At 39.0% G+C, this 11,693-nt stretch overlaps 1 protein-coding gene across 10 annotated transcripts in view; it reads left to right on the top strand.

Annotated features, from left to right (window-relative positions):
- The first annotated feature begins 518 nt into the window (after positions 1–518).
- Positions 519–11,693, top strand: part of MLH3 (mutL homolog 3) — a 28,931-nt gene continuing 17,756 nt past the window's right edge. The window contains exons 1-6 of one of the 10 annotated variants that reach the window (XR_009699443.1): positions 519–653; positions 2,025–5,376; positions 8,067–8,165; positions 8,869–8,954; positions 9,695–9,799; positions 10,837–10,909. Coding sequence is in view for 9 of the 10 variants with exons in the window: in XM_061181074.1 (XP_061037057.1) it covers positions 2,088–5,376; positions 8,067–8,165; positions 8,869–8,954; positions 9,695–9,799; positions 10,837–10,909 (3,652 nt within the window). In the remaining variant the exon portion in view is untranslated. Of the gene's footprint in view, positions 654–1,959; positions 5,377–8,066; positions 8,166–8,868; positions 8,955–9,694; positions 9,800–10,836; positions 10,910–11,693 lie in introns of those variants that run through there. The other 9 variants (XM_061181074.1, XM_061181073.1, XM_061181069.1 and 6 more) reach the window with 9 other exon arrangements.

The following is an 11,693-nucleotide window of genomic DNA, read 5'->3' as shown; positions in this document are numbered from 1 at the left end:
GAAAGCTGCGGTGGTATTGGGAAGATACCAAAAAAGTCAATGAAGGGAGTCTTGTCCTCATCTGTAAATTAAGAATAGAGCTATATAGTTTCTCGGTCTTTTCCAGCTCTGAAATAATACTATAGATCTCTAACGGAAGGCTTTGGATTTATTAATTAATTGAGTACCTAACATAAGCCAGGCACTGTTCTTGCCATGGGGATACAGCAGCCAACAAAAATAGACAAAATCCATACCTTCATATAGCTTACATTCTAGTGAGAGAAGATAGACGATAAGCAAATAAAATATATATTGAATTAAATGGTAGTACGTGCAAAGGAGAGATGAGAGAAGGGGAAAGAAGAAAAAACAAGTAAAAATTGCTAGAAACAGCTTTTCACGCCATGCTAAAACGGGATAAGGATTGAGAATTCGGGGTACTAGTGAGAAGAGACCTTGGGACACATGAGTAACGAAGCCGGGAACACCTGGTGCGCATGCGCATTGGGGTGTCAGGGACGAGAGGGTGTTCTTGGCGGGGCAGCTGAGAAGCGCATGCTCGCGGGCTCGCGCGTGCATGAGCCTCGCGTGCACGAGCTTTGCGAGCCAACGTGCGCGCGTCCGGCGTCCGAGGCGGTTGGTGTCAGGGAGTTGTTGAGGCGCGATACGAGGTGACTTGGGGAAAAGCACGCGACGGAAGGATGATTCCGGGAGCTCTTCTACCACTAGAAGGGCCCTGGCGACCGCTGCGGGCTAACTTTACGGACCCGCTGCGCAGGGGCTCCGGGAGGCCCCCCGGCCTGCCTACAGCTGGGCGCCCGAGCCTGGGCAGGCTGGGGTTTCTGGTTGCCAGCTGGGGGAGGGGATGGGGGTGGAGCTTGGGTCTGGCGGGGTAGGCGGCCTCCGCCCTGCTCCCCGAAGCTTTCTTATTAGCTCAGAACCCGGATGGAGTCGTCCCGTTTGTCCCAGGAGCCCTGAAAGGACTGGGATATAATCAGGAAATCGTTGAGTTGGGTAGCAGTCGGAATACTTATTAAACGTTTACCTCTCATTTTTTGCCGGCTGCAAAGTTCATGATGTTAGAAATCATCAGATCGGCAATTATCGCTCTGATTTTACCGGGTTTGAAAAACTAGCCCTACCACTTGCGAGAGGTCCCCCCCCATGCTGCTCTCAGCTGTGAAGGGAGGGGACCTTTAATTGCACTATAATCTTATTTTTTTTACCTGCCAGAAAACTTAAAATCAAGTTTAAACAGCCCCTTGCCATCATGATTATTGCCAAGGTAGTTTGAAGCCATCTGTAAAGACCAAAATACAAAATAATAGTAAGGGCCTTCTGAAAACTTATCAAAGTAATACATGAACAAGATTTAAAAATCAAATACAGAACGGCTTATAATGACAAGGAATTTTCCTGCCCTATCCTTTCCCATTCTTAGTCTGTTTCCCCTGAGATAACTACATTTAGCCAATAATAATAATTATTATTATTAATCTTAATCTCTTCTTGACATAATTTGATTTTATTTTCTCTTGTTCCTTCACCCTAGTTATTACAGTGTCTTAACACTTCATTGTAAGTTTTTTCTAAAAGTCATGGTTATTGTGTAATGTATAAATGTTATGAAACTAGCTTGGACTTTTTTTTCATGAATAATTTCTAGCTAATGTTTCTTAGCGGAATTTAGGCATCTGTTTTTGGTGAAGTGATTAGCATTTTGAACATGTCTTTGCAGGTCAACTTCAAGTGTGATTATGATTTCACTTTAGGGCATATGGGATTTAGAGAGGAGCAGTAAAAATTATGAAATTATGAATGCTGTTTTGGATGTTAAATCCACTGCACCAAACAAGAGCTGTGTGATCTGCCTAGAGATCAGAGCTATACTTTGTTTTGTTTTGTTTTACAATGTGGTTTAGTAAGAGATTTCATTTACCTCAAATATTTCTTTATAAAGCTTGAGAGAAATGGTTGATGCCATGTAACTCCGAAGCTTTAAATGTGTGTGTGTGTGTTTTGTTTTGTTTTTCCTCCCATAGGCAATTATTTCCACTCAGAAAAGGGAACCAGTGCCTGGCTTTCTCACCAGCTTTCTACCTGCCATGATCAAGTGCTTGTCAGTTGAAGTGCAAGCCAGGTTGCGTTCTGGTTTGGCTATATGCTCCTTAGGCCAATGTGTTGAGGAGCTTGCCCTCAATAGTATTGATGCTGAAGCAAAATGTGTGGCTGTCAGGGTAAACATGGAAACCTTCCAAGTTCAGGTGATAGACAATGGATTTGGGATGGGGAGTGATGATGTAGACAAGGTGGGAAATCGTTATTTCACTAGTAAATGCAACTCTGTACAGGACTTGGAGAACCCAAGGTTTTATGGTTTCCGAGGAGAGGCCTTGGCCAGTATAGCTGACATGGCCAGTGCTGTGGAAATTTCATCCAAGAAAAACAAGTCAATGAAAACTTTTGTGAAGCTGTTTCAGAATGGAAAAGTCCTGAAAGCTTGTGAAGCTGACTTGACTCGACCAAGTGCTGGGACAACAGTCACTGTATATAACCTATTTTATCAGTTACCTGTAAGGAGGAAATGCATGGATCCTAGACTGGAGTTTGAGAAGGTTAGGCAGAGGATAGAAGCTCTCTCACTCATGCACCCTTCCATTTCTTTCTCTTTGAGAAATGATGTTTCTGGTTCCATGGTTCTTCAGCTCCCTAAAACCAAAGACATATGTTCCCGATTTTGTCAAATTTATGGACTGGGTAAGTCCCAAAAGTTAAGAGAAATAGATTTTAAATATAAGGAGTTTGAGCTTAGTGGCTATATCAGCTCTGAAGCACATTATAATAAGAATATGCAGTTTTTGTTTGTGAACAAGAGGCTAGTTTTAAGGACAAAGTTGCATAAACTCATTGACTTTTTATTAAGGAAAGAAAGCATTATATGCAAGCCAAAGAACGGCTCTGCCAGTAGGCAAACGAATTCAAGTCCTCGGCATCGGTCTAACCCAGAACTCCATGGTATATATGTAATCAATATGCAGTGCCACTTCTGTGAGTATGACGTGTGCCTGGAGCCAGCAAAAACTCTGATTGAGTTTCAGAACTGGGATACTGTTTTGGTTTGCATTCAGGAAGGAGTAAAAATGTTTTTAAAGAAAGAAAAATTATTTGTGGAATTATCAAGTGAAGACCTTAAGGAATTTAGTGAAGAAAATGATTTTAGTTTATTTAGTGCCACTCTTCAGAAGCAAGTGTCCTCTGATGAGAAGTGTGACCAGGTCAATTTCCAAGAAGCATGTAATAATATTTTGGATTCCTGTGAAATGTTTAATTTGCAATCAAAAGCTGTGAAAAGAAAAGCTCCTGTAGAAAACATAAACGCACAGAATTCTAGGGATTCGGAAGCTATCAGAAAAAAGACAAATGATTCATTTTTGTACACTTACAAATCCGATGGGCCAGCCCATAGTAAAATGGAGTCATCTTTACAAAACGAAGATAGCGCTTGCTCAGAGTCAAGGATCTTAGAACAAGAGACAGCTGAAGCATCAGAATCAGGAGCAAATGAGAAACATAAAAAATCTTGCTTGGAACTTAACTCTTCAGAAAATCCATGTGGAACCAGTTCAGAAATGTTTGCAAGCCCTTTTCAGACACTTTATCACTTTGAGGGGAGTGGAGAAGGTCTAGAAATACAGAAAGTAAGTACTACTGCTCATGGCATGGCTGCCAACATCCTGAAAAATAATAGAATTCAGAATCAACCAGAGAGATTTAAAAATGCTACTGACATGGGATGCCAACCTCTGCCTGTTGAGACGACATTATCGGGAGCACATGGTGCTCAGAGAGAAGAAGAGAAAAGAAAAAAAGAACCTAGTAATTGTGGAAGAATAAATGTTTTTAGTTATGGGCAAGTTAAATTATGTTCCACTGGCTTCATAACTCATGTAGTACAAAATGAGCAAACTAAATCAACTGAAACAGAACATTTATTTAAAAATTATGTTCAACCTGGTCCTGCGAGTGCCAAAGAAACATTTGGAAATAGAACACGCCATTCATTTGAGACTCCAAACACCAAAGATTTAACCACCACTTTAAGTAAAGAATTTGCTCAACTGCCCAACAAAAGATTGTGCAGAACAAATATAAGTTATGGGCTAGAGAACAAACCTATAGCAACTTATAAAAATTTTGCTGTTTTTCAGGAAAGTAGTGAAAAATCGCACACAGGTTGCTTACTACCTGACGCATCCTCTTTCTCTTGGGGTAGACATGTTTCAAATGGTACTAAGAAAACAGGTAAGTTGATTTGTTCTGCCAAACCCATAGTTCATAAGAAGCTAAGCTTAAGTTCACAACTAGGATCTTTAGAGAAGTTTAAGAGGCAATATGGGAAGGTTAAAAATCCTCTGAATACAGAAGTGGAGGAAAATATCACTTCAGAAATCACTACCAATCTCAATCCTCAGGTTGAACCTGACATTCTGTGGAAAGACAAAAACCACTTAGACAACTCTGGTATTTGTAAACTCACTACTATGAAACATGATGATTCAAATAGTAGTTGTCAACCAGTAAGTCACATGTTTTATTCAGAAAAGTTACCATTCTCCAAGGAAGACAGTTGTTTGGAAGAACAGATGCCTTGCTTAAGAGAAAGCCCTATAACTCTACAGGAGTTATCTCATTTTAACCGAAAGCCTTTGGATGTTGAGAAGTCACCTGAATCACTAGCCTCTAAATTATCCAGATTGAAAGGCTCCGAAAGAGAGACTCAAACAATGGAGATGACGAGTCATTTTAATGAACTTCCACAATCAGATTCCAGTAGGAAAGACAATGACTTGTCCAGTGGGTTAACCCTAGATTCTTGTAAGTTATTTAAAAATGAGCATAAAAAACCAGAAAGTGGCAACATCCCAATGTCAGACTCTGTCACACAGGGTAATCCCTTCAATAAAGACAGTGAAACATATTCTAACAACAATACAACAGAGAACTCTGTGATGTCAGAAACTCCTTTAGTACTGCCCTATGATCATTCTACAGTTATCGGTAAGGATTCAGATGTTCTTACAGCTTCAGAACAACAGATTGGAAGTCCTGACTCTCTGAGTAGAATGTTAGTGAGTCACGGAGAAGATTCCACCGCTGGCCAAAATGGAACTTGTTGTCAGAGTGAGGAATCTATAGCAAGAACTTGTTCTGAAAATGAAGAGTCGAACACATGTTCTTTGGATTGGCAGCAGCATTTTGATGTAGCCCTGGGAAGAATGGTTTACATCAACAAGCTAACAGGACTTAGCACATTCACTGCTCCTACTGAGGATGTTCGGGCTGCTTGTACTAAAGACCTGACAACTATGGCTGTGGATGTTCTACTTGAGAATGGTAAGTATACGGTGTTCACTGGCATGAATGCTTTGGAAGGTGGGAATAATGGCTGAGGAGTAAGATAATCATGTTCAAAGAGATTATCTCAGCAGATAGAACATTTTGAAGTTTAATTATAAAATGTATGTGAAAATTCTCCAGGTCTATTATTATTTAAACATAAAAATACAGTGAAAGAATGGTACAGAATGGAAGTGTATGTATATGTGTCTATGGGTGTAGGTATGTGCAAGAGGGTGAGACAGTTTTTTTTTTTTTCTTTTAAACATCTTTATTGGAGTATAATTGCTTTACAATGGTGTGTTTGTTTCTGCTTTATAACAAAGTGAATCAGTTATACATATACATATGTTCCCATATCTCTTCCCTCTTGCATCTCCCTCCCTCCCACCCTCCCTATCCCACCCCTCTAGGTGGCCACAAAGCACCAAGCTGATCTCCCTGTGCTATGCGGCTGCTTCCCACTAGCTATCTATTTTACATTTGGTAGTGTATATATGTCCATGCCACTCTCGGTGAGACAGTTTTTAATGAAAATGGTGCTATTGATCGTTGAGAAGATCTACAGTGTTTCCCTACCCCACTTTCCCCTCTCTCCCAAACACACAGCTCTCTAAGAAATTTGTCTTTAAAGGCACCTGCAATGCCAGCGTGGTATTTTTCTGGAAGTTGCTCTCTGCAGCTCCCAGGTAAAGGGCCAGAATGATCCTGTAATCATCCTAGGTTTCCCAGGAAAATCTATGGCTCAATACAGTAGTATATTTATAAACTTTTTTTTTTAAAGAAAAAAACTTGACCATAAATTTTGGGGAATATAGTTTAAGTATGTATTTTTATAATCATACTTTTCAAATGTACTTTATTATAATACATATGCTAATAATCTTGATCTGTATAAGTGGCTGTTATTCAGAAAGACAGTAATGTGGCTTTTAGATCAGACCATAAGGCCACATTGGAGCCTAGGCTAGGACTCTGAGTTCCCAGGTCTCAGTCAGCATTAAAAGTGACATTGTTTTGGCAGCGTGTTGAGATCCAGATGTTGGGAGATGGTAAAACTGATTTCCATCTGGCAATAATCTTGGTTTTGCATCAGGATGATAAACATTAAATGTTCATCTGTATTAAAAGTCTTGAATGTTGCAAAAGAATGTAAATAGTATGAAGGTAATTGCAAATTAACTTATAATTTCTTCCTAGGATAAGTATCTCTAACAGGAGGCTCTGATTTATTTAAGGTTAAATAAGACTTTTATTTTTCAGTGGTTTCCAGTTTTTTTCCTTGTGAAAAAAAATAATCACTGTAGTAACTTTCAAAGAATTAAATAGAAGAAAACTCTTTTCTTCAGTGCTGCTCCTGAGACTAGCAGGCGGCTCGTAAAGACACACGTGTTTTTCAACGTATGTAGTTTTGTGTCCTGATTTATAGTGAATGCTTATCGGAGGTAAATCTAAGGCACTGGCACCTCGTCTTCCTGAAACGCAACTGCTTCTGATATGGTGACAAAAAATAACTGGATCACATTAAACTGAGATGGTTGTTGCTAAAAACAAAGGGGGGCAATCTTGGCTGCCATACTCAACCTAAACACCTGCTCCTGTTAAACAAATCTAGATGTGTAAAACACTTCTACCTGCTTAACGTCTGCATTAGCAAGTCTTGTGGTGAACTTTTGAGAGTCATGTTAAGTCAGAGATTCATAATGACAAATTAAGTAGTTAGGGTCTAGAAACTAGTTCGAAGAAAAGATGGCTTCTGAGCACCCTCCATTCACAGGGAGGGTTACCTTTCTGGAAATGGCTGTTGCGTAGCAGAACAGTAGGACTTGTTGAACCACACATAAAACATCACATGAGATGAACTGTTAAGAGGTAAATTTAATTGCACAGAAGAGAGGATCTATAAAGGTAATTTTAAGGAATAGTGTCAAGTCTCCAAGCCCTGGTAGTTTTTTTCTTTAAAATGTCTTTAACGCTGTCCTCTCTGTCAATAGTGACACAACCTTGTTTCACCTCACACTTTACTTTTATCATTCTGAATTTATCTCTCTCCAGTTTTTGTCCAACAGATTTATCTTTTTGAAATAATAGTTTCATCATGTTTTGCCCCTGTTCAAAACTGTCAAATTCAGCGTTGTTCCTAAAACTCAAATCTTATCATCCTTCAGATAGGAGGGTAGAATTTGGGCCAGATCTTACTGGACTTTGGAATTTAAGTTGAGAACCTTTCATTCATTCATCTATTCATTTATTCACTCATTTGCTGATCATTCACACTGTGCTTGGAGTTGCCACATTGCAGATTAACTGGCTTTGCTTTCAAGAGTCCACAGTCTATTAGGGAGGACAGCCATCTAAACAATTGTAATATGATGAGATAAATGTTAGACACGTACTGGGCACACACACATATAGAGAGACACATATATTGGGAATAAGAGGCATGTAAATTGGGGATCTATTCTTCCTCATTCTGTCTGGTATAGATGGATAATAGGACTAAGCATTAGTGCAGATTCCTAAATTAGCAGAATAATTTCATTAAAGAACTTCTGACTCAATCTGTTGTTTAGTAGTCTGCCTTATGTCTTAATTCAGTTTGTGCAGAAAGAGATTTTACGTAACTTAATTTTTTAATAGTTTATTTTTTGAGTTCAAATGTCTAGATTTTTCTTTTTTATATTTAGGATCTCAGTACAGGTGTCATCCTTTTAGAAGCGACCTTGTTCTTCCTTTCCTTCCTAGAGCTCGGGAAGAGAGGACTGTGATGAGACAGAATAACAGAGGTAGGGGCATTAACAGAGATTGCCAGAACACCTAGTACATACTGTGCCACCTAGCTTAAAGAAAACAGAGCAGGGTTGTGTTATTGAGCTTGATCAGTGCCAGCTGTGCCTTCCTGGAACCAGGAATTCCCCACAGTCCTATTTAACAGCAGAACTAAGTAATTCAGTGCATGCATTTAGATCAGAAATTACTTTTCCAGAGGAGGTCAGTACTGTGTGATCATGCAGTCTGTGGTGTCTTGTGATTGAGAAAATGTTTCTTATTTTTAAAGATTGGAGCTGAGTCCATATTGCATTAGTTTTATATAAGCAAAATTCTGATCTGCGAAAAAAGCTACAGACATTTATCATTTTTCTTTTCTTCATTTCTAAAAATAGATAAGGTATATTTTTACCTAAAAGAAGTGAGGCTACTAATTTGAACTGGTTTTTCTTCTGGGCTTGTATTCTGAAATATCTGGTGAAAATAGTTTGGAGAAAAAGCTATAATGCCAGAAGATACAGTCATCAAGTTTCATTTAAAAAGTAACAGATCAAAACAACTTAGAGATACAGCAAACACTGCACATTTGCAGAATGTGGGAACAATGTGTCTGATCTTTGGTCTTGAGGCTGCACCACACCAAGCATGAGACACCATTCACCATTCACCCTCTTCCCTGAGGCTCTTGATGCCAACTTTACTTGTCCCCTTTTGCTGTAGCTACTGGGGACGATGCTGTTGGTCCCGAATCGCTTCAGTCTTTGTTCTCAGAATGGGACAACCCAGTATTTGCCCGTTATCCAGAGGTAGGTCTGCAGCAATTCTTCTTTGCTTGTTATTTAAAAATTTGAATTTCATTTAAATTGGGTATGGGCATGAATGACTATATTCATTTGTAATTATGAATGGCAAGTGAGCATGTTTCCAAATAATTTACTTGGAAATTAATATTTACTGTAGAGAGGAGGAATCAGAATTCATAGCAGTTTGGAAGCTCGGACACTTTGGATTAGACATGTGTAACCACTGTGTGAATAGTGAATGTGTTTACCACTCTCAGAAACCCTGACTTGCAGCTTTGGCAAAGTATTTAGGGTGGTGGTAATAAAAACTGTTATCATTAGATAAAGCAGTGAATCTTCTGCTAGAGGAACAGTTCACCATTGGACCTGAGTGTGCATCCTCTCCTCAGTGGGTTATCACACAATGTGCTTTGTGTGTTGTAATACGGGTGTAGAGTATGTGAGCATTTGTTACTGATTCATCAGTTAAGATGTCTTTAAGGACTTGCTCATGAAGCGCAGGCAAATTGTTATTCTGAAAAGTATTGGTGTTTGTCAGTAATTTTGTGTATAAACAAAAATTATTATTTAAGAGTAATAATTCATAAAGCCTTTTGAATTTTTATAAGTTCCCTGAATTCAACCCACCTCTAATAGGTTCTGTGAAAATGAATGTTTGTAAAGCACTTTGAGATCTTTGGTAAAACAGTTCTGCAGACATAAAAGATTACAATGTAAATGACGTTTGTTCTGGGTCTTTCTAGGTTGCTGTTGACGTTAGCAGTGGCCAGGCTGAGAGCCTAGCAGTTAAAATTCACAACATCTTGTATCCTTACCGTTTCACCAAAGAAATGATTCACTCGATGCAGGTAAAAGATTGACTTTAAAATCTCATTAAAATATGTATGTATATATATATATATATATATATAAGACCTAAGCTAGACTAACTCTTGTGAAATTGGATTTATTGGATGATATAGACCATCCTGGTCAAGGCACACGTGTTCTTTTTAATCTTTCTGAAACTTTTTTCATCAGAAGAAAAAGCGAAGGATTAATTATAATTACAAAGAAAAAAGTGTCCTTTGTACTGTGAGCAGGTTTGGAGGGATGAATTATGGATTCAGGCTCACAGTTTCAAGGATTATATATTGACTTTCTATACTGACAATAATTTGTAAATCGACTAAGTAATGTAGAGACATTGTCCTTAACTGTGCAACAATGCCCCTTTTTAAATGACCCTCTATTGTATGAGGCTACAAATGATATGGCTTAGGAGACCCCAGATTGAGGAGTTCCATTAACAGAAGGGACCCCTTCTCTCATCTGCTTTTCTAGTTTGCCCTCTCTCTACACCACTCAGGCTGTCTTCATCTCCTTATTTTCAGTATGGAAACAAATTAGGAGGTTAGACCGATCTAGGCAGAGCAGAGCCACCAAGGTCTGAAGCCACCGGTGGCTTTTAACTTACTGCTTTAATGGACTAGCTCCTACAAAATGGGTTTCCTTGCTTTTGCATACATTTTCCAAATTTTTTTCAGACCTATTTGTTAGCAATCTCTGGTCATATTAATAAATCTCTGGTCATATCACCTGTTAATAAGAGTCATTCTGTTGGGAACATTTCAAGTCTACTCTGAAGTTTTATTAGCATAACCCTCTTAGATGCCTCGGTCTGTTTCCTTGTAGTCTCTCCTTTTGTCTTCTGATCACTCTACTTGCCTATTCTTTTTTCCTTCCTAATGACTCCCTCAGGTTCATCAGCACCTGTCCTCAGTCTTAGATATGAATGTTATAATGCAGACAACTTTAAATTAAGTACAGTTTTGTCTCTCTCTATGCAGATATGCCTTTGTTAATCTTTATTTAGTATTGTACCACTTATTTGAATGTATGGCAGGTTCTCCAGCAAGTGGATAACAAGTTTATTGCCTGTGTAATGAGCACTAAGACTGAAGAGAATGGTGAGGCAGGTAAGAATGAGGTTTAGCCTCAGTAACCAGCTGGTCTTCTTTTTTTTTTTTTTTTTTAAATTTATTTGTTTATTTGTTTGGTTTTTTTAATTTTTGGCTGCGTTGGGTCTTCGTTGCTGTGCGCAGGCTTTCTCTAGTTGTGGTGAGCAGGGGCTACTCTTCGTTGTGGTGTGTGGGCTTCTCATTGCGGTGGCTTCTCTTGTAGTGGAGCACGGGCTCTAGGCGCGCGGGCTTCAGTAGTTGTGGCACGTGGGCTCAATAGTTGTGGCTTGCGGTCTCTTGAGCGGAGGCTCAGTAGTTGTGGCGCACGGGCTTAGTTGCTCCGCGGCATGTGGGATCTTCCCAGGCCAGAGCTCGAACCCGTGTTCCTTGCATTGGCAGGCAGATTCTTAACCACTGCACCACCAGGGAAGCCCCAGCTGGTCTTCTGACAGCCTCCTTTTAAGGTTATTTTTTTATATACGATACAGTTTCAATGATTTGGACAGATTAGGGAAAACCAATCTAAATTAATATTATGAAACAACAGTTTTAAAGTACATTTAGTTTTATATACATACACATAGACATGTATATACATGTTAAACTATTAAGAGTGGTTACCTTGGGAGTGAGAATGGAAATGGGCAGAGGGGAAATTTCATCTTTTACTCTTTAAAATATTTTATAGTCTTTGACTTTTTAATAATGTTTTAATGTGTTCCCTTTATAATAATAGAAAGTTTATATGATGAACTCTGATAGATTTATCAAGAGTTACATATAATCTCTTGGTGACCTGCTT

The sequence above is a fragment of the Eubalaena glacialis genome, chromosome 2 (assembly GCF_028564815.1).
Source record: "Eubalaena glacialis isolate mEubGla1 chromosome 2, mEubGla1.1.hap2.+ XY, whole genome shotgun sequence".
NCBI lineage: Eukaryota > Metazoa > Chordata > Mammalia > Artiodactyla > Balaenidae > Eubalaena > Eubalaena glacialis.
The sequence above is the reverse complement of the archived record's forward strand: the minus strand, read 5'-3'. Positions and strand labels throughout refer to the sequence as shown.